This window comes from Gavia stellata, chromosome Z (assembly GCF_030936135.1).
Source record: "Gavia stellata isolate bGavSte3 chromosome Z, bGavSte3.hap2, whole genome shotgun sequence".
NCBI classification, from domain to species: Eukaryota; Metazoa; Chordata; class Aves; order Gaviiformes; family Gaviidae; genus Gavia; species Gavia stellata.
Genome location: NC_082637.1, coordinates 1,567,238 through 1,594,116, shown reverse-complemented (window position 1 = coordinate 1,594,116; position 26,879 = coordinate 1,567,238). Strand labels below are relative to the sequence as shown.

The 26,879-nt window shown below is 46.1% G+C and overlaps 1 protein-coding gene across 7 annotated transcripts in view; it reads right to left on the bottom strand.

Annotated features, from left to right (window-relative positions):
- TCF4 (transcription factor 4) overlaps positions 1–26,879 on the bottom strand; it is a 241,335-nt gene that overhangs the window by 84,673 nt on the left and 129,783 nt on the right. For all 7 annotated transcript variants that reach the window (XM_059833713.1, XM_059833716.1, XM_059833711.1 and 4 more), the window contains 2 exons: positions 11,599–11,728; positions 11,093–11,142 (listed from right to left, as the gene is read on the bottom strand). In XM_059833713.1, the coding sequence (XP_059689696.1) occupies positions 11,093–11,142; positions 11,599–11,728 (180 nt within the window). The remainder of the gene's footprint in view (positions 1–11,092; positions 11,143–11,598; positions 11,729–26,879) is intronic.

Below are 26,879 nucleotides of genomic sequence, written 5' to 3'. Positions count from 1 at the left end.
TTCATTACACAGTGTTAAATCTAATTTGTTCTTTTTACTGTCACAGGAAGCACATGTTTAAAGCAATCTGTTTCCTCGTATGAATGCTTTCCTGTCTGTTTGAAAAAAATTGCAACACACTTTACCCCAAGTAACCAAGAGGTGATCATAAATATCCCTAAATAGCATTAAACAGATATGAAAGACATTAACACTTCCAGAATGCCAAAGTAGTATTAAAAAAAATTCTAACAGATGCTCCTAGGTCAAAAAGTGAAATGTGTGTTTCCTGAAAAAACACTCTCATCAGAATCATAAATGAACTGTGAGCGGAGAAATGAGGTGTTGCAGAGCAAACGAGAGGATCTTTTTGGTTAGGGACTCTCGCGCACTATTGCCAAAGTGTGGTTGCAATAAAAGAACCAAAATTAAAGGCGAGTTTGCTGAAAACCCACAGCCTTTGTACTCCACCAGGTGGCAATGACAGCGAGGGCGGGCTGCCGGCTCCGGCCCGGCCCGGCCCCAGGCCTGGGCCCTGCCCCAGGCCCCAGCCAGGCCCCAGGCCCCAGCCAGGCCCCAGGCCCCAGGCCCCAGGCAGGCCCCAGGCCCCAGCCAGGTCCCAGGCCCCAGGCCCCAGGCAGGCCCCAGGCCCCAGGCAGGCCCCAGGCCGGCCCCAGCCCCAGCCCCAGGCCCACCACGCCATGAGGGCTGGCTCTGCCAAACAGGACTGGGAAGACCAACCGATTTAACCTTGCCTTGTCACTCTGTGGCTTGCATTTGGGCAGGGAAAAGACGTTCTCATCTGGAAAGGCAGTCAAATCGTCTGTAATATGTAAATCTAGCTTAAAATACCCAGGCCCCTCTCGCTCCGGAGCGGGGACAGGCGCTTCCCAGCTTGGGGGTCTGCCCGCAGTGCCGGGCGATGCTGCAACACGCGAAGGCTACCGACGGAACGGGTCTTTCAGGCACCTAAAATACTCAAGTCTTTCTCATCTGCTAGAAGGGAGCCTTTAAGCTTTTTCTTATTCACGGCGTAGCGAGGACGGCACTGGTAAAACGCCCATCGCTGAGCCATCCACGCCCTTAAACGCTGTGGGTGGGCTCTGGGTCTGGGAGGGCTCCCATGCCTGTGGCCAGCTGCGGGCCCCCCGGAGCTGCCCAGGGCACCTGCGTGCGCCTTTGCAGAGCCAGAGATTAAACCCGTATGCATTACATCCCTACGCATTAAATATGCAGCGCTGACAAACGGGAGCATGTAACATCTCGGAGCATCGGCACGGCTGAAAGGAGCCCTGCCAGGACCTGAGAAAAGGGTATTCTGGAAGTCTTTCTAGGGAATTCCAGCAGGAGAGCAGGTGACCACGGCCCAGCAGAAGCTCGGTGGGGACAGCAAGCAGGGCAGGACAGCCCGTCCCCTTCTCCTGGAGGTGCCCACGGGGCTGAAGCTTTGGGAAGCAAAACGCAACACGCATTTATGGGTCTAAAACCGCGCCGGGGCCACTGCGGTGTCCCCTCCGCTTGGGTGCTGACTTTAACCACTTGTTTGGCCTGTCGAAAGGCGCTGTATGCCATTGAAAATAAAATAACAATAAAAAAACAACCAGCCATTGTAGGCCGCCTAGGTTTTGTGCCAAGAAACTGTCAGGGGAGCTTTGCTATGCATTTAACAACGTTAATAGTTATTGGAGCTCTTTATGCAATTTTTTTTTCCCATATTTTTGCTATGCTGATTTTTTTGCTCGTTTACCGCTTCAGTGTAAAGGCAAAAAATACTTCAGAGCAAAAAATTAATGTTCCTTTGATAAAACACAGAGACTCTGCTAACAAATGTACTCCAGTCAGAGTGCAAGCATATCAATCTTGATGAAGTATCTTAAAACTTCCACAGATAACTTCTTCATTAACGTCCTGCTCTCCCCTCCTCACACTGCATCACTCTCCCCACCCCGACCCCATGTCCAATCCGTTCTGAAATGGAAGAAAAACTTAAAGCAAATGAGGTCAAATAAATAAATCCCCAGCCCCAGAAGCCATCCTTTCCTAAAACCACATTGAAAAGGCCTGATACAAGATAGAATTTAAATGCTTGTATCTTCAATGCTGAACTGCACTAATCAGAGATCTGAAGGCGCTGCACTGCTTGTAATGAATACAATCTACAGATAATAAAGAAAAGCTACAAAATCAAATTACTGCATAGAGAACTTTTTTTTATCTTTAAATGCCCTTTCCTAACAATTATCCTCAAGTTCAAACAGAAAAATTAAGTGCTGAGTTTTACACTTGTGAAACTCAGCTTAATTCCAAAATGAAAAAAGAATTACCAATTACAGAGCTATATAAAGAAAATGACTGAAGGCTGGACATGACATTGCCATGTATTTTTACATTTGTTCACTGAATAAAATGCATTTTCTGACCGATCCTTGTAGAAGAGAGGAGAAGGGCAGCCGAGGCGCGGGGCTCAGCGGGGTGCAGGCAGGAGCGGCTCCCCGGCGCAGCGGCCAGGGCAGCCGCTTCTCCAGCTGCGGGGTCACCGCTGGCAAACACGCACATCACTGCTTTGCCTTTTGTTCAACCAGGAACCTTCCAGTACTGATGCTCAGTATATGCAAATAGATAGATCGAGGAAAATTTTCAAGAAAAAACGTGTGTCAAGCTTAGAGGGGAAAAAAGACATCAGGCTTAAGCATGCAGGGCACGTTTCATCCCAAAGAACAAACCAAACTCCCCGTGAGCGGGGTCTGCTCCTCAGGCGCCAGCACCATCCCCGCTGCGGCAAAAAAACGCTGCTATGCCTAAAAAGCAACTTTAAAACAACTGCCTTAAAGATACTGCTGAGTATCTACTGTGTCTCATTTTGCCCTTTTTACAGGCACTTAGAAATCATCTGGATTTGTTGGCCAAAACCTTCAGTCCATGAAGACTAAGGGCCTTCTGCACTACCTGCAGTACTCTGAAGAGGGAGTCTCTGCTCAAGCTAAACAAAAAACCCCCACTAATCCCACACCTCTGCTACCAGCTGCTGAGAATGGGCCAGAACTATTCAGTACTGGACTATTTTTATTGGTTTTTTTGAGTCCAAAAGAGTTAAACACTCAGAAGTGTGTGAATTTTGCAGTAAAGGTTTTACCCTTAAACATAACGCAAGGCCAAGGCCTAAGAAAAATACACATATCGGACCACCCCTTTCAAATTGCTTTTTCGTGTTGAAGATATCCTGTGCAATTCATTAAAAAGTAAAAACTAAGCCATTTTAACCTGCGTTTTCTCTACCTTTTAATATATTTTAAAACACCACCACCACAGCATTTTTTCTGCAAAATGACTTCTTAGTCCTTCAGATTTCGGCGAGCGATTTCAGGTGCGGTTCGCAACAGACGGTCTTTTAACCTATCACCTCACCGGTGTACAGTAGATTTTATCACTTCCTTGGTTTTACTCCATTTGCCATGTGCTAAAGCTGCATTTCCAAATTTATTTATTTACTTTAAAGCAAAAAGCAGAGCTTTGTTATAACTGAAAAAAAGCTGTGTGGAGTTTAATAGGTTCTAATTTTAATATGGAAAAACCCCAAATCATAATGCAGCATGATTTACGTGGCTGACCAGAAGGGTGAGGAGGGATGCTGGCCAGGCTGCACCCCTGGGGCCACCAGATGAAGGGGATCTTGTCAAGCTGATAATGCGGCGGGCGCGACAGCCCCATCGCCGGCGGGAGCCCTGGGCAGTGCCCGGGGACGGGCGGCCGCTGCGTCAATTGTGCTTAGGGAGAACGTACAGGCTGCTGCGAGGCAGGGGAAAGCCAAATACCCCACTGCAAGCGTGTTGCAGTGCATTACTGCAGAGGTGCAGAGGTCCAGCCTCACCTCTGTGGGCTCTCAAGACCTCAGAAATCACTGAATTATACTAAAATATTATGATAAAGTGGTAATACTAGTTCCTGTTATCCCCTCCTTAATCCAGCTCCTACCTCGCTCCCTCTCACTTGATGCAAGTTGTCAGCCAGGTCCCAGGGAGCCGCCTCCAAGTTTTCACCCCCATTTTACCCTGCTGTCCCGGACTGCCTATCTCCAGGAAGGTCAGTTCTGTCCCAAGGAGGTTTCAACCCATGTCGCTGGTCCAAAGCCCCCCAGACTGGGATCTGCCCCCCAGGCAGGCACTGCACCGCTGCCCCAGTGCCGTGTGGCAGCTGGAGTGCTCTGGCATGTCTCAGGTGGGTCACAACCCACAACCCACTGCTGAACCCTGGGAAGCTCCAAAACACCCACAGGTCCAGTGTGGAGAGATGTCCCCAAAGATGCTGGGAGCAGCGATGACATTGACATCCCAGGACTGGCCAATTTTCCAATACGGCAGGTGGCATAGGGAGAGACAGGGACATTGTGTTTGTTTTGGAAAACTCCCATTTAAGATGGACGTCTGAAGGGAAATTCATACCGTTGTGTTTTTTCACTTGAGGTAGGAAGTCTGCAAAGTCTGCACAAAAAGCACAAGCAGTGCTTCCTCACCTCCCAGCGAAATTATCAAGGCTTCTCCTGTGGAAATAGAATAAAGCTGTGGAAAAACTCCAGGTGGCATCCCAGTAGTATTTCTCTTTTCTTGATTTTTGGAACCAAGCAGGTGTTTCCTTAGGATGTACAACTGAGTCATACACTTCCTTATCTGTCTGGCTCGCAAGGTCAGAGCTGGTGCGCTTGTAAATACACACAACAGCGAGTGCAGATAGACGTCTCCAGTCTAAGAGGGGACACCTCAAATTCAGGTGAAAGAAAGAGGCTCTTGCCATTAAAACTGAGGCTTGGGAGATTTTACCTGCTGATTCATCAACAAAATCAATGAATTTTTCAGTTCCTCTCTCTTAACACAACTGAGATGACATTTGACTTCTTCCACTCTTCATTCTGGCTGTAAAATCTTCCCCACAAGAATTCTCTCATTATCTACACTCAAAGTAATGTGTGGCACAAGTCCAGGCTGTGGTTGCAATCCTGCTCCTTGGTGCAGCCCAGCTCCTACTGCCAGACCCGGTTCCTTCACCCCGAGCCCACTCGCATCTCTTTGACAAACAAAGAGCCAAGTAAGTGCCACAGCCAGTAAGTGAAGCCCCTGGCAGAGGAGGGAGCTGAGCCCCAAGCCCCTCTTCCCAAGCAGGAGGTCGCCCAACTTCCCCAAGGGCTCCTACAGATGCAGCTTCCAAGGAGATGGTTCAACCTGAGGAGCCATCACCTCCTCCTCTTTCCTCCATTTTTAAGCCTTTTATTTATTTTAAAGCTCTTGGTTCTATTAAGAGTGAATTAACCTTGGAAACCAGAACGACGTGACCATGATCGCTGGCTGAAGCCACGGTCTCTGTTGGCGCTGAATGGCTACGCCAGGGCTGGGCCACGGCTGCTTTTACAGCCACGGCTTTTGCTCTTTCCATTTTGCTGCAGCTGGTCCTGGGGATGGGGGATGCTTGGGGACATTGTACCTCTGGGTTTACTATCAGCAGGGTGCAAGCTGGAGTAACTCTTGCACCACCCTCCTGTTTCACTAGATGCTGACAGGACCTCTTACTATAATGTGAAACCCTCCCATCCTTTACGTGTCCTCAAACCAGCTCTGCGTTAGCTCTGCTGTGCACCGGTGGCCCTGGGGCTACAGCAGCAAAACCTGTGGTTTACGACTGTGACTTCACTCCAGGCCATGCGGTTACATAGCTGAGCTCCTTTAGATGCTCCCGCAGCAGAGGGGGCAGACTGGAGAGGCTGTTTCCACAAGGCTAAACTGTGGGCGCTGCTGACACCCCCCAGCACTAGGACACGGGGGCAACCCCGCAGCTCACACCAGCACCTCTGACTCCGCACCCAGCTGCACTGACCCACAGAGTGCGGTGTTTTCGGTCCTCCCTGGGAGGGGACTGCGAGGAGAAGCACCTGGTTGGAGATTTGGGACAAGGTGAAAGCTACATTTATTGGCATGGTTTGAGAGCCCGAACACCGGTCTCCAGGGGCAGAGCAGGACGTGGGATTTCAGTTTGGGTTAAAGCTCCCGGGTCTGCCGTAAACGGGGATCAAACAACTGCAACCATCCACTCTTCCCGTGGAGCTAAGGGAGCAAAAGGCCTCGGTGCGGTCATAAAGGAAAAGAGTGTCCAAGAAGGAAAATGGAAAATGAATATATTGCACCATTATGACTGTACTTGATAGCACGTTTACTAGATGATAATTGTACAAAGAAAAAGCACTGGCGATGGAGGAAATGCATGAGCTGAGCAATTTATTGTATCTAGTCACGCTACTGGAAAGCTTGGCCACAAAGAAGAGTACCTTGAGATGCAGAAAGCCTTTGCTGGGCTCATGCACTCACCTTCATTCTCAGAGCCAAAAAGCCTGCCTTGGCCACGGCAGGAGCCTCAAAAGCAACGTCACCACTTGTGCTCCTCTGAGCTGCTCCTGCTTCTGTCCCACTGACCCCTCCTTCTGCCGAAGCATGCAATCCCGCTCCAAGAAAGCCAAAGAAGCACTCGTACCATGCCTGCAGATGACCGGCATCATAAGCTCTCCGTGAAGGCTTCATTTCCGAGCTTTCTTTTTGTCCTCAATATATTGCTTCGTATTACAGGTGCTACCTGTTGGAAATCAACACCTGGGCAGACACCACTTCCCTGCCACAGTGTCACCATGGTGGACTTACTTAAGTCAGGGTAAGTTCCTGTAGCAACACCACTCAAACATGACCTCTACCACCTAAGCCCTTCCCTCTTTGCTCACTTTTTCCCCCAAAGACTTCCCATTCCATGTCCCATTCCTTCACAGACACTTCCAACTGTACATAACAGCACAGCTTGCTCATTCCTGACTCTTACTGGTCAAGATAAGAAAGGCAGAAAACGTCACATCACTTGGCAAACGCTTAATGTAAAAGGTCAGATGTGATTAAACCATCAGCAGCCAAAACGGATGAAGGCTTCAGGTTAAAGATTAAAATAACAGCAAAGCCTTAGGATGAAGTTAAGGGTGAGGAGGTGATCGTACAGAGGAGCCACCTGGATTGCATGATGCTAGGTGACAGCAGCATCCCACACTTGTCAAGAACATCGCACCAAATGACTGCAAAGCCTCTCCTAAAGCAGCTGTTATCATTACTCGGTAAAGGCAGCTCCAGCCTGCGGGTCCAAACAAAGTTCACGTGTCCTCGAATTTGGTCCTACATAAACACCCAGGTCAAACCTCGTCTGTGGGTAGGAGAACCATTCCTGCAGTGCCTACCAACCGCACCAGCCTGAGTACGAAACGTTACCATGTCATAGCTCGGTAAAGGCAGGTGGGTACTCAACAAGGAAAACAAGTTTTAACAGAAAAATCTCATTTTTCCCAATATAGTCATGCCCACATCTCATCTTTCGTTGGCTCAATCCTGACCCTCATCACACCACTCAAGCGGGAGCAGAGCACTCCAGGCTCTCACTGAAGGCAGAAGGCACCACTATGAAATGGTCCCAGCAAAACCCACCCCCCCAAAGAGACTATATAGAGTCTGCAAGTCCAAGGGAGTACGTTAGGTTGCATTATATCACGGACAGGAGCCCAGGACATGGTGAGGCCATGTGTGCCCAAGGAGCAGGCAGAGCTGGGGGGACCCGGCCCCCTGCCTCCTGCCCCGCTGCCTGCGAAGGCAGACCACACTGGGGTGTGCAGACACGTTCAGGTTATGACACCTGAAATTAGGGTGATCTCCTGAAACCTCAGAGATGGGAGAAGCTCCACACAGGATGCTGTGAGCACGTTGGGCAAAGCCAATCTCAGCACGCACCACGAAAGAGCACCCCGAGTCCCCACGGCAGTCGGGCAGGCACCAGGGTACGCAGGGAACGGGCTGCTTTGGCGGGGGTCACAGCCACCCCCGACTCACATCTTCGTTCAGACCAAGCTTTTGGAGTTCAACACTTCAGTTCCAGCTCAGCTCCAGGCCTGTCTCCAGTTTATAACTGCTGTGATGAGCTGCGGCTGAGACCGGCCGCGGGGGTCCAGTGCGGGCAGGACCGTCACAGCCTGGCCTGGGAGGCACCCCCACACCCAGAGCACACCTGAGAGAGTCTCACCTTCCTGACGCCAAACTTAGTTCAAATCTTCATTATTTTTTAGACTCTGATTGTTTCCATAGTTTAATTTACTTTGTTTTCCAAACTCGTAGCCATTTCTTATAATAAAGGGGAGCTGATACAACATATTTATTACCACTTATCATTGAAATTTTTATAAGACTACTTATGAATTAATCAACAATAACTGCTTTCACAAACGCTGCTGCATTAATCTCCATATCCACTGCATAAATCACATTGAGAACAAGTTAATATACATATTTTCAGAGAAATACAGCAATATTTCCACCCTATCAACTAAGTGTATTATAATCTAGTTAGTCAATTTATAAATGCATATACTTCATTCAGCATCATAAATCCTGGCAGTTCAGTGTGACACAATCTATAACCTAAATATAATCTGACCTTTTATAAGATACTTGTTCTGTTTGAGACACACAGGTGCCTTTTCTAAAGCAGCATCATTTCACACGGAATGTATGATTCACGATAACGAAGACAACAAGACCCAAATACCTACCTGGATGTTCACTTACAAAAGGCTGCACTTCCTTCAGAACCATACTATTCTTGTATCCGCATTACAGGACTTGTATTTTAATTTACTTATTCTTGGAAGACAGAGCTATGGGTGATTAAAACATTCAGGAATACCTTTTTATATTTTATTTTCTAATGAATTGTACAGCCCATTAGGATAATTGGAGGTATTTAAAGTGCATATTCTACTTTGAGATAATTGGGCTTAAAAATAAAAATACTGTTAAAATAGTTGAGAGTATTGAGCTGTAGAAGTACTTCTGTTCTGTACAACAACTGTATTCACAAAAAATTAAAGGAAGCACACATTTGAGACTAATCTGCGACAAACATAAATTGCCTTTCATTCTTTCGAAGCAAGAAGCAATCCATAAAAAACTTTTGCAGCAGTTATAAATCCCTGCGCGCTGACGTTTCCAACAGAAACGCTGCCACCCTTACCACAGTGAGGGCAGAGAGCAGGCACCATTTTACTGAAAGTGCCTTTTATAGCACGGATAGAAAAGTATCCCTGGAAATGTCCTGAGATGGTCACCTGTCTACAGAGCAGTATTTTAAATCATAAAAAATGCAGCTTTGGGGTGTGGTCCGTCCCCCCCGGCAAATGACTGAACAACACCCCAGCACAATTCCTCAGCTATCACAAATGACTGCCCAACTCGCTGCCGGCTGATGCCGGGAGCAGAACGGGGCTCCGCGTCCTCCACGCAGTGCCTCGCAGCGTGCGTGGCTCCGCGGCACGGAGGTGCTCCGCTGCTCCCCAGAATGCTCGGCCCCGCTCCGCGCAGGGTCACCCCCGCTACCTACAGCCTCCCCTCCAGCTGTAACGCGCTGGGAGGGACGTCTCATGTGAAGGTGTCAGAAAAACTATTGAAAGCTAAAGTTTCGTCTGAATTAATCCACCTCGGACTTCAAGCATAACAGTACTCATAAAAACCCTTGGGGAGGATATTAGCTATTGCTGTAAAGGAGTCCAATAAAAACCAAAACCAAAAAACACACAGTGAAATAAATTTAAAATACACGCGTGGGAACTTATTTTTAATTAAAAAAAAATAGTATTATTACTTTACTGGAAACTGGCATTTGAGAATTTCCGTATTTCAACAACTTGTGTTTGTTTAACATTATAAATATTACAATAATCCGTGCGATTAAATTAGGATGTTCACATGTGTTTTCTTCTTTCAGATTAAAATTTTATTATTTCTAAAGCGACCAGTAATGAAACTACTGTTTAGCACAGTCACTACAATAACTGAAGCTTTAAAAGTATGCTAGTTTGCAAACTGCAAATTTACGTGGATTTATGGTAAAAATATCAAACCCATCTGAGATTAACATGCCAATTTGTTATGTATTCGGCAAGACTGATTGCCACTCAGCTCCTCCTAATAACCAGATTTAGAGATAAAACAAATAGAGTTATCAGGTACGAAAGGGAAGTTCTCCCCTCGTGAGTGGTTTGTTTTCTGTTTGCAGATATTGATACGAAAAGATGTATTATGTATTTTTAAAGTAATGGCAGAGAAAAAAATTAGAATAAAAATACTAGAATAAAATGCACTCTTCAGCCATGCTACTCTTTATGCTCTATTTACTGAAATGAACTTCTTTTAAAACCACTATTTTCTACACATTTTAATGGATTTAAATGTAAATGCTCTCAAAAGATGTAATGCGCCTTGGTACAGGTTTTTCAGGAAAAATAACCACAAAGATTTTACCCAATGATGAAATGATGAAAACTAATAGAATAATTATCCGGATCACGAAACAAAGGACTTCACCAAACCAAAGAGAAACACCTTCTAACTGCACGATATGAAGATTTCAGGATAAACACTGAAAAATGTGATGCTGGATGGCGTCTGCAAGCCTCCTTACAAAGAGGTACCAGGGCTATTCTTTAAAATATCGGGGGAAACCCTGGGTAATTAAGAGCTCTGTCGTTATTGCTTGAGCAAGCCACGATGCCTCTGGCAGCAGCTGGATCCCAGCGGTTGACACCTGGGCTCACCCCCAGCCAGCTTCCGCTGCAGGTAGCGCAGCTCAGAGACCTCACGTGAAAATGAAGATGTTTGCCCTGCATCCCGGGCTGAGACCCGTGGAAATTTCTCATAAATCCTCTCCGCACAGCTCTTTGAACATGCAAATCCATAAATCATCGCCAGCCCGACAAAGCAGCTAACCGGCCCGTGGAAGGGATGCTCGCCCCGCACAGGTACGCGCCGCCCGCGCCCACGGCAGCTCTTCAGCATCCGCTGCTGAAAATCCACATGAGCAGCACACGCTTGTCCCCACCGTGCAATTAATCACTTCCAAGTCGGGACAAGCGACGAGATTTTTTAACTCTCCTTACCTTGTCCTCAGCCTTTAGCGCCAAGCGCTCTGCGAGCCGGCAGCGGGCTCCTTTCTATCTGCCTGCAACCGAACAAAGCCACCGCGATCACAAGCAAGCGAGCAGACGAGCGGTACTTACTGAAGATGGCAAACCTGGAGGAACTTTTCGAACTTTCTTTGTTTGTACTTCTGAAAAAAGACAAAATGGGGTCTTCGTAAGACAGGCTTTTTTTTTTTTTTTTTTTGCACTGAGATTTTCTACGGCCCCAGCTGCTAATCGCCCTGTCTGCCGTCTCACGCCAGGCTGGCAGCAGTTTTGGTAACACCGAGCGGATGCCACTGCTCTTAAGCCTGACAGTAAAACGCTGGAAAATTGTTCGTATTTTGATCTCGAGCATTAGGGCCTTTGTTTTTGCCTTACACGGATTTGCTTTGCAGAAGCGATTTTTGAAGGCTCCTTGCATGCTCGACACAGAGGACAGAGAGGGGCGATCAGCTAATGTTAAAGAAACTCCTCCGAGAGTCCTGGCGGCGTACGCGTACGCTCTGCCACTCATTGTCTTTATTTCAAAGTATTGCTAAACAGGACGAAACTCTGATTATTTGTTGAAATGGGAAAAAAAGGTTGAACACAAAGTCACTCACCCATAGAGGTGCTGTGGAGAGGCCTCCGCCGGGGGTTATTGCTAGAATACTGATAGTACTGGGAGCCAGGCTTAGTGGGGGAGAGCGCTCCTGGGTTGCCAATATCCATGTCACCTCCAAGGAGACTTTGCTAGAAGATTAAAAATATATACGTGTGTGCGCGTGCATGTTAAATCCGACTTTCCTCATCATTAGCTATTTCTCATTCCTAAAAATAACGCAGCAAAGAAACCTTCACAAGCAACCAAAACGCTGAGACAAGAACCTGCCAAAATTTTAAAGGAGACATTACAAAAATTCCCAGTTGAGCATCTTTCCCTTTACTAGGAAAACACAGAGTAATTAATTTAAAATACGATTATTTACATTTAAAGGAGACTTATTGCCTACTTATTCAAATGCAATCAGTGTTTTAAAAACTTTTGGAGCTCTGTTAACATATTTGAAGGTAATTTAGTTTCTTCACTGAAAACAAGATAGTTAAGTGCACGGATTTAACAATAACAAAACTTTCAAAAAAAGCCTGCTGTTGACAGAGCGGCTGGTTCAGTGTGCATGAAGCAGCTTCATTGTCTATCCCCGTACAAGGAAAAATTCATATCTGTGAATTAAATATATCGGATCTCGCAATAGAAAAATCTGCACAGCAGGCTGTATGTAATATGCGATTAAAACGTGAAAATAAAATGACACATTATTAATATTTTTTGCAATGCTATCAGAAAAAGAAGGCACCTCAGAAAACCAAAAACAATTAACGCTATTGTACAGCAGCAGCAAAGGACTTTCAATATATCCATTTTATGCCTGTACCGTTAACTAACAAGATGCATCCTAGCAAACGCAACGTTTTCTCAGCGACGAAGGACTATGGTTTCCATGAAACAGCAGGAAACATTATCTGACCCACGCTATAAGAAAAATCAGAAATCTTTAAGAGGCTACGACAGAAGAACAATTTCCTGCGTAATGTTCTATTTGCTATAAACTACGTCGAAACTTACCCATAATATATAAATCCCCTGATTATACTCTGCATTGAACACATTGTTCTTTTAATTATTCTGATACGCAATAAAACAGGTGTAGATACTACCATTTATATTAAGAACAAATTTACCGTTTAATAAAGAAATTTTAAAATTAAGTACCAAAAATCTAACTTTATCGTTACTTGTAATCAACTTTTACTGACTGAACTAATTACTGTACTTGATAAAGTACAGAATGTGTTTTCCCTAATCTAAATTCTAATCACCATGTCACTCACAACAGACTTAGTAATGCTTCACTAACACACTATTCACATGCAAAATACTCTAAATAGGCCAATTATGACTCTGCCCCTGTTCCCTGGTTAACCCGCTGAGAACTGAAAAATTTCACAAGGCAGTCACCAACTAAAACAAAGGCTCCTTGTTTTAAATTAAGACAGTCTTTTTGATTCCTAAATAGCTCAACAAAGTGGCATGTCTTCTGCTGAAAGCAGTTGGTCAAATATGACCCATGAGCTGGAAAATCAGAAATTAAAACATCCTTACTCCTTGACTATACGTCTAAAAACATTTAAAGATAACTTTTGATTCTAGAAAACTATATTCCTCTTTTTCCCAGAGAGGCTAAATGAGAGCCGCTGATGAGGGATGGACAAATGGGCTCTGACTGATTGGGGCTGAAACCCTTTCTTGGTGTGCAGCCTAGCATCTGCCTTCCCAGACCTCTCAGGGGCGCGGCGACAGAAAAACGCCAGTCAGAAGGCACTTTTTGCTAATATCCTTACGTTCCGCTAATGTCTAAAATACACCTGCAATGACTACGCTCCTTTTAATAAACAGCACCTGCGCCGGCAAAAATGGTTGCAAGTCTGTTGCATAATGGCAGAGAAATACATGCAAAAACTCTCGGAAAAAAGGGCTATCCATTCATCGTGAATATCCGCTGAACATAAACGGAATTTTACTGAATGTCTTGGAGCATTTCAGAATGAAACCGTGCTAACCACAGAAATTCTCTTCAGTCATATATTTTTATCACGTATACGTTTTAACATAAAGACAGACCTGCTAAATCTGTGCATGGTTTATCCATATGTCGGGTAGTCTGAAAGACTTTGAGCCATCGGCTGTATAAATTCCTATACCCAGCCTACTAGATTTCATCTGACTTAAAAAAAAAAAAAAAGGTAGAGAAGACAGCGTTTGCAAACTATTTTAGATTAAACAAGATTCACTTCAGGAGCAGAAAACATACACATACCCTATGGTGTTTTTGTTTTTTTCATCCAAACATTTGTCTCTATAAAAAGATGCAGAGGTTTCTACAGAAAAAAAAAATCCCAAACTTATATTATATTAGAAGGAAACACGTGTACCCCTCTGAGAGGCTGCAGGCCTTTTGTTTAGCTGCTGACGGAACACTCCTCTGTGCCACTGGTTGCACTCTCCAGTGCCTGTTCGCTCCTCTTGACCTAACGGGTAGGAGCTGGACTCCGGATTACCTCCGGCGTCACGTACCTGAGGCTTCCCGGCAGGCAAGGGACGGGGACCCGCGGGTGCCCGGGTGCTGCCGCTGGGGCTGGCTGTCCCCGCGGAGGCTCCCTGCCCGGGAGAAGGCGTCCCTGCTGCGGGGGCACCCACGGGAGCCGGGTGTGCCAAGGGCCCTCCTAATTAATGCTACGTATCTCACTGCAGCAGATTCCATGCGAGCGCTATGGGATAAACAGCGTTTTCGACAACAGAGATGAATTTTTTTTGAAAAGGGCATCTCAAAAATTTTCCCCGCAACCGTCACAGGCTCGTTTCTTCACTCTCGTCAAGGAAAAAACCCAACGAATAACCCAAACCAGAGCAAAGCCCCCTCTCCTTTGTCTGCTATGGCACCTTCTTACAAGGTAAAAAAGCGGTGGCTTTGTGCATTAAGGGGACCTCACCGAGCGCTCCGGGGAGGACAACTCAGATAAAAATATATATGTCGTTATTCTGAGATGCTTGTAAAAGGAACAATGGGCATTTATTACTGTTCAGCCTACATGTCACACTGCTAATGGCCTGCAACAAAGAGAGAGATAAAACGTTTACAAACCACAATGCCATCGATTACACAGCCTTTGGAGCTCGCATTTGCTCCAAATTGGATCTTAGAAACGCAATGAATTATTAGGCATCAAAGTTAATATTTACCACTAAGAAATGATGAGCTTAAAAGCCAAGTGTTGCATTTGTCAAACTCCTCTCCAGCCGTCAGCTAGGGCTTTAACGTGCGGCCACGTTCGGTACGCTGGAGGCGGGTTATCTTTGGGGCAAGAAGGACAGCGGGCAGGACGCGAGACGGTGCAAATCTTTAGGCTCATCTGTCTAAATCCTGCGGGCGTATTCTTGCGTTATAGCATAGACCGTACTCACAGACCTAGGCAGTTTGCAGTTCATTTGTTTATAATAAACAAAGCTAATAATATATTGAATTTGCCAGTTGAATGTTGGAGTTTGAGCTAATAAAAAAAGGCAACAGAGCAAAATCCATTTTCACACTGAGCCACGCAGCTGTATTTTTTATCAGTTGCAGTGTTTTTGCTTTTCTCGTTGTTCCACACAATCCTGTCCTCTTTCTAGCAATTTGTGAAATAAGTCACTGACTAGTGAATCCTGCCTCCAAAATTTGAATAACTAGACAAAGACTTAAAGCTGGGTAGGGAGAAAATATGTACGTACTATCACAAAGTAATATCCATATGGATGTATTACCCCTCCTGGAAAAAACAAACGTTGTTTCCATTGCAAACCTGAAGTTTTGCTTTTCAAATGAAAATCATGTTAATTCCACGTAAATATTTGTTTCAGACCTAACAGGTAGGAAATACATTTACAAAAAGATAGCTTATTTTTCCTTTATTACAGAAACAGGTGAGATTAGAGTATGACAGAGTGCTGCATTTTACTAAGAGAACGTTAATTCAGATTAAAGGAAAACGGCCTTGAAGCCTGTAATCCAAAAGCCTCTGAAAACACTGATCAGGGAAAAATATCTCGGAAAAGGCCTTTTTTTTTTTTTTTTTTGCTGACAACCTGGGTATATTTTTTTCTGACATCTTCACGCTACGCTGCGATCCAGTATCAAACGCAACATCACGGGGATGTTGCCGGCAAGAGAAAAACGGGCTTAGATGAAAACAGATTAAGCTCCTTTTCTGAACGATTGCCAAATGTTTGTGGGTCGCGCTCACGTTTGAGTATTCCTGCGCGCACAGCTGCAGTCCCGCGCGCCGCTCCCAACCTGCGTGATGTATAGCGACTGCGGGACATATGTTCCCCTCGCCGAAAGCCTCGGAGAAGCATCGCGCAGGCACGATTGGAGGCAAACCGCCGCATTGCACGCGGCCGCGCCCCCGGTTTCTCCCAGCCCTCTCCCACCCGGTGCAATACGGAGGTTTCTCCTTCTCGGTGGGAGAGGGTGAGGAGCGGGGCTGAAGGCTGAGACCACCAGGGTCCTCGGCATCTCCAGGTACAGTCAGCAAACCGCCTGAAGGGAGCCAGGGCGGCGTCGCGCCCTCGGTCCTCGCGCCCGGCGGCGCGGGGACATCCACCCTCCGGCTGGCAAAGCGGCCGGGTGCAGCTGGAGGCGCCCCAGGGCGCCGGGGCACCCCTCCGGAAAGCGCTGGGGCTCTCGCAAGCCCCTTCCTGCCTGCGCCCGCCTGCGCGCTCGCACGCCCAGAGGCGCTGCGGGGCAGGCCGGGGAGCCGCTACGAGCACGGGCACGCATACGCCCTTTAGCCAACTTTATCAGCTAGCTCGCCCAAAATATATCATTTTAAAAGCAAGTCCTTTTTTGCCATAAATTTCACCTGTATGATGAGAATTCAGGCACTTCATCTAAAACAACCAGAGTCCTGCTACTTTTCACGACATTGCTCCATTTGTCAAATTAAAATTCTTTACACTTTCAAAGATCAAAGCTTGTTTGCTTGCTTTATTCGCGTTTAGGCCTTCCTGGCTCTCCCTGCCAGCACCGCTTCTCTGCATTGTTCCCTCTGCTCCAGCACCGACCTCTCCGTGGGCCGGGAAAGTAGGTCAGGGAGGCCGTGGTCCCGCGGCCCCGCGTCTCCCCGGGGAGCCCCTGCGCACGCACGCGCCCCGCGGCTCCCGCTCCGCTGGGGTACCGGCCCCGGGGGCTTCCGTGCAGTACAATTACGGGGTTTTCCAGAAACAAAGAACAGCCAGGAAGGTGTGCTGTGACCTTCCTCAACACTGAAAACTTAGGGTGTGCTGTGCGCCTACCCACCACAGCAATCCGTGACGCCGGCCCTAAAGCGCTGGGTCACAGCACGCAGGCTCCGCCGCGCTCGGCGGCAACTGACCTCCGCCTGCCAAATACCTGCTCTTCTCCTATTGCTCCGAAACCATCTCCGTTTGACTTCTCAACATCTATTCTGTTGCAAATTTGCAAACAAAGCAACTCGAATTTGTCGAAATCTCATCTAATTTACGCTGAAACAGATGAATAGGAGGCAATTTTTTTCAGATTTTTTTTTTTTCTTAATACCACAAATTTCTAACTGCAACTGTCCTGTTTTCCTCTCCTTTAGTAAAATCACAGGATACAGGATTATACCTCATCATCCAGATTTCAGCTGCTCTTACATGGTCTATCCTCAGTTTATGAATTTTCACTTAAGTCAAGTTAACGAAGTCATGCCGCATACACATCTGAATCATTTCTTGGTTATTTCCTTCTGTGATTTCAATCCTCTGTTTTTAATCAAATTATGAAACTAAATTTCCACTTATCATGTGACTATCAGGGCATCTGTTCATAATCTGTCCAATTCCTACAAATACTCCTTTCTTTGGCTTTTGGAAATTTGGCAGCTCTCTGTAAAATCTTCTGTGTGTCATTTACGTCCAGTATTTCCCTCTAATGCCAAGTGTAAATTGCAACCCACTGACGGCAAACACAGAGAAACAATTTCCCTGGGCTTTGCCGAGTGTGTTTTCAAGCGAAGGTACTGTTTTCCTTTTTTACCCAACCGACCATAATTCTTAAAAGTATTTGCAGGAAAATTTTGACTTTTAGAGAACAAAGGAACTTCTCTCACAGAGATTTGATTTTTCACAGAGATTTTTTTTTCCCAAGAACACTCACGTGTATGAAGTGAGAGAAATTTTCATATGTTTATTTTATTTTCTCTATCTGATGGCAAATAACCTTTTGTTTCATTTCTACTGCCTTCTAGGGCAGCACCTTCAGATAGCTGTGCACCGTGTTCAGCAGTTTTCTTTTGACTTTGACCTTTTCCATTAAAAAATGCTTGCAGGTATTATCAAATAATTTTTCATGTTCAACCAACCCTTGTGCATTAATGTCATCAGTATTAGTTCGCTAGGTTTTTTTAATTTTTTCGCTCTCTCTCCCTCTGCATAATTTAAAATTGCTCTTTAAGTTTAAACCTTTCTGGAGTAATTTTTCCCAGTTGTGCTTTTTGAGCACTGAATATAATATCAGCACAACAACAGCAACTTGTAAAGTTCATTTATTGGTTTCAGCAGCATTTCATGGCCACAGAGCGCTCTTCAGTGTGGCCGAGGTTCAACCACCTCCGGCCAGCGTGGATTTCAGACTTGTTCCCGGGCTCATTTTCCTCATCTATTTCAGGTGAGCCGGAGGAAAAATAATTGGTAACTCCTTAGCTGATTTTTGCCACATTTACTCTTGCTGTTTGCTTACGTCTTCCCATCCCTTCATTCACCATTAGGCATGATGACTCAGATTATTATACCGCTGCTTGATTATCACTAAAGGTTAGTTACTTGTTTGCACTAACGATCCCCATCTTTCACATTTACAGTGAACGATGTCACCATCCATTGCACAGTCTTTGCTGTTTTTCTAAAGCTTTAGTGTAATGCAAATATTTCATTTCCCCGTACATGGGAAAAAAGGGATAAAAAGTGCCCCAACTGGACAAGTACAAGGCACAAAAATTTCAAAGGGAAGAGGGGACTTTCTCCTCCACTACACAGTTTTGTGAAATAGGCTTCGCTCAATTCATGGTTCTCTGCTGTACAGTTTGGGAGCTGCAAACACCTCCTTCACCACAGCTCAATGACAATCCCAGGGCTTTCCCTGCTGCAAAGGTCAGCAAAGCGTGGTGTTACATACGCTTAGATTTGAGGCGTACCCCGTATGCAGGGGTGCATACACGCACACGCGTACCTGTATGAAACGGGCGGTCCCGTACAACCTCCTGACTCTTCCGGACGCTCATGACCTAAGAGCTCCGCCAGCCCCCGCCCCAGCCCAGCGCCGCAGCCGCTCCAGCCTCTCCCCACCGCCTCCCCAGCAAAGCGCCGTCCGGCTCCTTCCCGCTCGCTCGGAGGCAGCGATAAGGAGAGTCTCATCCTTCAGAACACAGTTTTCGTTTGCACACCGAAATTGGGCCAGATGATTACAGCGTTTTAAACCACATGCTTAAACACAGGTAAAACTCACACAAATACGTCCCGGTGAGCAACAAACACAGAAAGGGGCAAGTCCTCGTGGTGACTGGGGAAGGGGGATGGGGTGGGGAACGTGCCATCGTGGTCACCCTCGAAGGGCCTCAAAAAACCCATAAAAACTAACAAAGCTGCTGGCTTCCCCACCGCCCAGAAGGGCTGGCATTTGGTGAGGGCGGCTGGGGAAGATGAGACTGAGCGATGGAAGGTCAAAGCCCCGTGGTTTATGGTTAGAAAGTTCTCCCGTGCTGCTAACACGAAAAGAGTTGGGTTTGGGTTTTAGACGTTTTTGCAATGTTCTGATATTGCAGGTGGCTGAGGCGCAAAGCAGTACCAGCTCCAATATTTGCAGCAGCTGAAGCTGCTCTACGCAGCTCCCAGCGAGGATTATCCCCACGCCGGGGCTGCCGGCTGCGGCCCTGCTCCAGCGGTGGCTCCGGGCACCGGGGCGGTCTGGATTAAACCCCAACGCCAGCACCTACAGCCCCCCTCTGCGAGGGGAAATAATCTGATATTGTTCTGGGCCCCCCTACTTCTAACAGCGCTATGTCGGAAAGGAGCCGCACGGAGCTGAGGTGGTGAGCCACATAACAGCCCATTATTGGGAAAATTCACCCCAGAATGATCTGCAGGCAATCGAACACAGTGAAAATCCAGTGCCTTGGACCTTGACAGCGCTCCCATGTCTTTGCATACTGTAATACTGTGCGATAACATTTAAAAGACTTCGCAATCAAGAAAATGAAGCACGCTTAGAGCAACCGCAGTTATTTAGTTGGTACAAAAACATGGAGCCAGTTTGGCTTAACGTGAATATTATCCGAAGAACACTGGTAGAGTCATTTTCCAGGATGGAAGATTTGGTACAGAATTAAACAGCCCTCAGTTTAGCCCAGGATAAATCCTCTGAAGTCACCGGGGGCCTCCTGGGTGTTAATGAGGGAAGAATTTGGCCCATGGACAGCAGCTGGATTTTCAGGGATTGCTGAATATAGCGAAGCATTGTCTGCAGTATTTTTATGGAGCGCCACAGTGCTGCTAGAAAACAGGCTTGCCACACCACCAGGGAGTTCAGCCGATCTACATCATCTTCCAAATTTATCACAGAATCCCTCCACACCTATTCCACTCAAAAATGCAAGCTAAATACATATGGTAAGATGCTTCAGGTATGAAAAAGTACATAATATCAGAATATTGATAGATGGTGAAAAAAGAGCATCATAAAATCTATCACTTACTATAGGGTTGAATAATAATCAGATAAACCCGGTATTTGTCCATATATATATATATATATAGGAGCTGCTCACTCAATGATGAAACACATGTCCTGGTATCCGTGTTTTTCACAGTACCTCCCAATACACAAATATCCATATTTCTATGCAACACTGAAGTTCAGAACATCTATAAGTGCCCACTTTTTCAAACTTCTCCAACCCTATACCATCTGGTAGGTATCAGCGTTGCAGTCACTCATGGGGCGGAGATGGATGGGAGACAGCGAGGATTAATGACGGGCAGAAATGAATGCTGTGCAGAGAACGACATTTTTGCACTATTTTTCCCTGAGAAAAATACCAAAGACTTGCTGGCAAGAGCTGCTTCGCTGGGCTCTGCTTTTTTTCAGTTCAAGTAAGCACTTCAACATGATTCAGTGAGGATGTCCTACCACTGCTAGCTTCAAAAATGTTCCTCCCTGGCAAATTATTACAAACCCTAAAAAAAGACCTGTTAACCTAACAAGTCAATTATCATCACTCTTCCCTGTGTAAGCATTCGACTACAAACAGCTTACAACAAAAATCCTGGCTCAAGTTGTCTCAGACAGGGTAAAATATCCTGACATGCCTCTGTCTTAAAGAGGTGTTTCGTGGCTGAATTCCCATTTTTAATGATATAATTATTGCTTTCCCTTTGAATATGAGAACACAGGGAAGGCTTACAGAAGTTCAAATGCATGGGAAACAGCATTTTCCTGAAATTATGTTAGTAATATTTTTAACCAAAGAAAAGTTACTGTAAAAACATCTGAGAGACCAAAGAAACTTCCTGTCCAAAAAAATAACAAAACCGATGCTAAATACTTTCAGTGCTTCAGAGAATGGGTTTTTTTTAACTTCTTACTATTCATCAGCCTGAAAGATAAACAACAGCCTCCCCCTTTTTGAAGGGGAAGCAAGATTTTGTAGGGGAAAAAATCATTATCCTCAGACAAAAAGCCATTTGCATGTCCTCAAATGATCTAGCATCACACACAGCCGACGGCTAGCGCGGATCTGCGTCACCCGGGTTTGGAAAGGGTGCTTAATTAGGTAAAGCTCACACATTTACGTGACAGAGCACGCGCCTGCTCTGGGGTAAGGAGCAGAGAAGTGAAACCTCAGTCACTCGTTGCAAAGGAAGCGGAGGGAAGAAGTGGGACGTGAAGCTAACGGTACGCAAGAACTGGAAATAAATCACACTTGTGTGCCCGAGGCAGCGGCATGCCATGACCCAGCAAAGCCAAGGTGGGCGCCCAGCGGAGCGGGCCCGGGGAGGGGGAACCCCCACCGACCCACCGGCCGCAGCCCTTCCAGCTCCCCGAGACAGGGAAGAGCCCTCCCCAGAGGAACACAAAAGCTGGAAAAAGGACGGATGTATTCCCACGCGAATGAGACAGCAACTGAAAAAATCAGGTTCCTTCCAGAAGATTGGCAATGAGCTTCCTAGGACTTAAGTAAATGAATAGATAGGAATGATGCAAAGACATGACACCGGTGTATGTTGCCATCGTTTTCTTGGGAAAGGACTATTAAAAATTTAAACTTGACTAGTTTGAGTATCAAAATCATGTTTCATGTTACCGGAGCCTTATGTTTTCAGTGTTATAAAGGCACATTTATTTTTTACAGAACCATGTTATGCAAATATGCCTAAAACCAACTAATGACACTTGTGGTATTTAAAATAGGAACTTACTTTCTTCCTCTATTTTAAATTTCCCTCTGCTACTCGCAATCTTTGTCCACACAGCTAAAGCACGCGCTCTTCAATGGAAACTGATCTATTCTAACGCAGCATATAGCTGAGGCTGAATAAAGTGCAAAGGCATACTCATTTCAGGGAAAGTCTGTGAAGTTTAGGTCACCTTGCGCTTAAGACAGGACAAAAAATTAGAGTCACCCTAACAACAACAAAAACGGCAAATTCAGCTGCTATGAGAAATTGGAAGGGGAAAAAAAGCACCTTTTTATGCTGACACAGGTGAAAATATAACAAGCTGGTATTTCAGTGAGTCAGAGTGGAGTGTGCCACCCCAGCCCGCTCCAGCTCTCCGTGCTGCAAACTGCCTCCCAGTTGGGTCAGCACCGCAGGGGGAAAAAAACAACGCTTTTAAGTAAAAACGAAGACCGCGTGCGTTCAATGACAAGCCGAAGCACAAAACGCTGCGGTTGCATCCATGTTGCTGCAGCGTGCGCCAGGAGCCGGCTGCCTCCCCGGCTGGCCGCAGCGCATCCCCAGCCGCACCGGCGGGGAGGCCCGGAGGTGAGGTTCCGCTGCCTGGAGCACTAGGATCACCGGGCGGCTGCTTCACCCGTCCCAGGCACTGGCCGTGCTCAGCACCTCCATGCTTCTGCTCTGTGTCTCTCTCCAGGATTGTCTCCGTAGTACGCAGCGCCCATCCGACGCCTGCCCATGCCTGCACACCCTGGATTACCGCAGCACTTTCCTGCACTCACTGGGAGTACACCTGGGAGTTCTTACTACAGGTAGAGATTTGTATTGCAACTATAGCAACCCAAGTATTCTCACGCAGGAAGAAAAACAGTCGGCAACACTTCACCCTTATGCTACGATTTTCATCCATTCACATCATCTCTATTACACAAATTTAAGTGGATGTATCTAGTAACCTGCCCGAATTCCGGGAGGAGCAACGTGCCTGTAAACAGAGGCACGCTCGTATAATTCAAAAGACATGGTGCTTGATACAGTCCAAGAGGCCGTGCGGGCACTTACTCCAGTTAGTCTCGCCTGCTGGGCTCCCACAGAGGTGGTCTTTGAGGTGCTGGGGAAGAGCAGACCCTCTATGCACCCTGCCCACTACCCGAGTGGTGCGCTCCCTCCCTCCTTTTTGCGTGGCAAAGGGGAGGAGGATCTCTACTGTCGTAGAGGCAACATTTTATCTTGCCTACGCTGCAGAGAGAGGCTTTGCTCCCGCTCTGCGATACTGCCGGTATCCAGTCAAAGCACAAGCCATCCAGTCAAAGCACATGCCTGTGCAGGTTGATGCTGATTTAAATACACCAGTAAGGGGCTGCATAGGGACATGCCTCACTGTGGGTCTTCTCTTGTGTCTTCTTTACATAGTCCTTTACTCCAACTTGTACTCACAGCACTAACACAAGATACAATAACACTTTCGTAGTCAAAAGATGCAGAAAAGAGCTGATGTGGATTAGAGCTCTGCAGGGATGGTACCACCACTTCAGACTAATACTAGGGACAAAAGTTGTCACAAACTATGTAATTAGTTTATCTGAAAGAAATTTCTTTTTTAAATAACTCTAAGCCACTATGCTGAATTACTCTGCAGAAAAGAAATACCAGGCTGAACAGAAGCAGAGGAGAGCAAAGTTTCAGAGATACTGCTTTGCTCTTGATTTTACTTAATGTCCTATGGAAATGCATACAATGCAATTGAACTGATAAAGGAATGAAGCAGAAAAAAAAGCAAAGAGCCAGAAGTTACATGGCAAGATTTGTAAAACTAGGTAACATCAGAATAAGATTCTAGTAACTGGAAAAGCAGACGGTACTGGCACAGCATCGTCGTTCTCCTACCCAGACACAGCAGCAAGAGTACATGAGGAAGATGCCTCATTCATCCTTGCTGGGCTACTTAAAAGTACACAGCAAACGGTGTCTCCCTATTGTACATTTGCAATTCCAAAACTGTCTGTGCTGCTCTACACGTGTACGATCACGTCAAATCGATCGGTACGATATCAGGATGTGCCATGTGCCCATACAATATGACAGGCAGTAGAAATTTCCATATGTGACTCCACTATCTCGCACCCGGGGATGAAGAAGGATATAGCTGCTACAGAACTCTGCTGATGCTGCCAGAAGAGCAGAGTGGTGACTTGCACTAACTGCAAATGCAGCTTCTCACAAGTCTTCCAAAGCTGGGCTAGGAATCAATCATTTTGCAAAGCCCGTCCAAGACTGGTCATCATGGAATAAAACTTCTAAAAATGATTGATTTAAACTGGAAATACATATTAAAAAGAAAACAGTAAGGATTCATGGAAAATTATCACTCTTCCATGCCCAAGGTTTAAAGAAAGGGGTGCAGTGAACCAGGATGCAACTACTGAGTAATGTTTTGGACAACAGCCACTGAGAGGGCATTAGAAAAAGGCAGAGGAGCACTGTTCCCAACGAGACTTAAACCGAGAGTAAGACATGGGCAACTCTTCTTAATGACACAAGATGGCCTCATGAAACCTTTCTCTGAGGTTCTTAAAATTTTATTTTTCAGGACCAAGAGGCCAAGCAGGATCTTCAAACTGCGGAAACAACCTATTTCATATCTTCTTGTTCACAACAGACACATTAAAGGCTGTGTCGGTAAGCTGCAGTAGCCCATCACTCCTTCCATGTCACGGGGAAGACATGACAGTAAGGGGCCATAAAGGAATGGGCAGCTTCTTCCTAATTTTCTCTGTAGACGGCTATAATATGCTGGGTAGTTATTGCCATTTTTTGCATTACATGAAATAGTAAAAGCGTAACTCTCTCCAAAAATTGGATTTGTCACAGCACCTTGTTATCCAACGTAAAGGTAACACTGTATATTATAGTGTACGTAAAAAAAGAGACAGAGAAATACCCAAGTGAGTTATATTTCAGTGATACAGTTCGTTTTTATTATAGGCTTTATATGCATTTTTCCCCAGACACTTTTGAAAGACAGGGATGTGGGAAATATCCACAGTCCTGCCTGTAGTATAGCCTAGATCTTTACTATTTAAAAAAAAAAAAAAGTTTTCTCCTGACAAGTCAACCAGGATCCATTTTCAAAGAAAGAAAATAGTTTAAAAAAAAAAAAAGACAGACCTATAAACATGCAGACAGATGGCTATATTCTGTCATTAACTTCAAAATGAAATAAAAATATTAACTTCTCCATTGTTGCTAAACATACTGCAGCAAGACTTGAATGCCTGGCAGACATGCACCTCATCTGCTGCAAAGGCATAAAAAAATACCTGGCTCCTGTGTTATTATTATTTATTATTTGTTAAGCACCAACAATGTGTTCGGCACTTTTCATAGCCAGAGGGGGGGTGGGAAACGCTTTAAAAATGCTGCTCCCGAGCTGAGTAAGGCTGAGAACACAAGACAGAGCAGGGTGGCTGCACGGGGGAAGCACAGGCTGCAACCGAACAACATACATATTTTAGAGGGGTGAAACGGCCCAAGCCCTGTTCCTGCACCTGCGAGGGACACAGCCAGCCCCGACACAGAGCCCTCGCCCTCTAACCAGTGCGCTCGTAACACCAGCAAAACACGAGTCAGTTATGGGGAAAAAAAAGCTACAAAAGGGGAACAGTGAAACTCAAGTAACACGGGAAAGGGGAAGCGAGAAAGACACAGCACAAGGCATCGCTAAGTCGTTGGTTGATGGCCCCCAGTCTACAGATGCGGAGTCTTAACTTAGGCACTGCTGCACTGAAAACGTGGGTTTCTGCTCCTGAGCGGAGGATTAAGGGGGGATGATTCAGCGAACCTGGCCCCGAGAGCCGCTCGCCACACAAGAGCGGTGAGTGCCCATGCCACCCCCGGGGGAGCCGCTGGGCACCACCAGCCACCTCCACCCCGGGGGACCTCGCGCAGGGAGCCGGGGCACCTGGGCTCTGACCGTTCCTCTGCCCCGTGTCTCTGGGAACAGCTCCACAACACTCAGGGGAGCCCTTCAGATAACTGGGGAGGCACCTAACGGCCACGTGCAACGCAGGTGGTGGGACTTAGGGACCCAAATCCCAGTGTGCCTGGAACGCACTGCACTTTGTTGCCCTACAGAAGTATTTTAATGCCAAATTAAAACAAGCTGGAAAAGTGTCTTCAGATGGGCAAAGACAAAGAATTAGAAAAGAAGTAGGGAACGCTCCATGACAACTCTACAACCATTTAATGTTGCTTGTCTGTTTGAGGTATCAGAGGGATTTCCTTTTTTTAGGCAGGCTGATAGCAGAACTTAGTCATTGTTTTTAATTATTCCATAGATAAATAGCTGGTAGGATTCATATCCTCATACATTCCCTGAAATCTCTACTTGTCAAAAGTAATTGCTCCCTTTTTAAGCCAAGAAGCAAAGGAATAAATGACACAACAATAGAAGCGCGGCTACAGTGTCTTCTTCCAAAGAAAAAATATCACTAGGGTCAGTGCTGATGCCGGGCTGGACCGACGGCTAAGGCTGGCACCGGCACTGAGGGAGTAACGCTGCGGTACACAAACACAGTCTTTCAAGTGGGATATAAACATATTTCTTTTTCTCTCCAGCTATTAACAAGAAGGAACTTAAAGGGCTTTCTGTGAAAATCAGGTGGCGAGAGTTTACTGGAATGTGAAAGCTCTTAAAAATATACAGATCGCGGGCTTGTGTTTATCTGGGCCTTCCCAGGGAACATGCAGCGAAACAGGTGAAGGATTCCACAGGCAACGCAGCAAGAAGGACCTGCTGTGGAAACGTACGGCACTTGTTTGTTACAACACTGGTTTCTCAGCGTATCCATG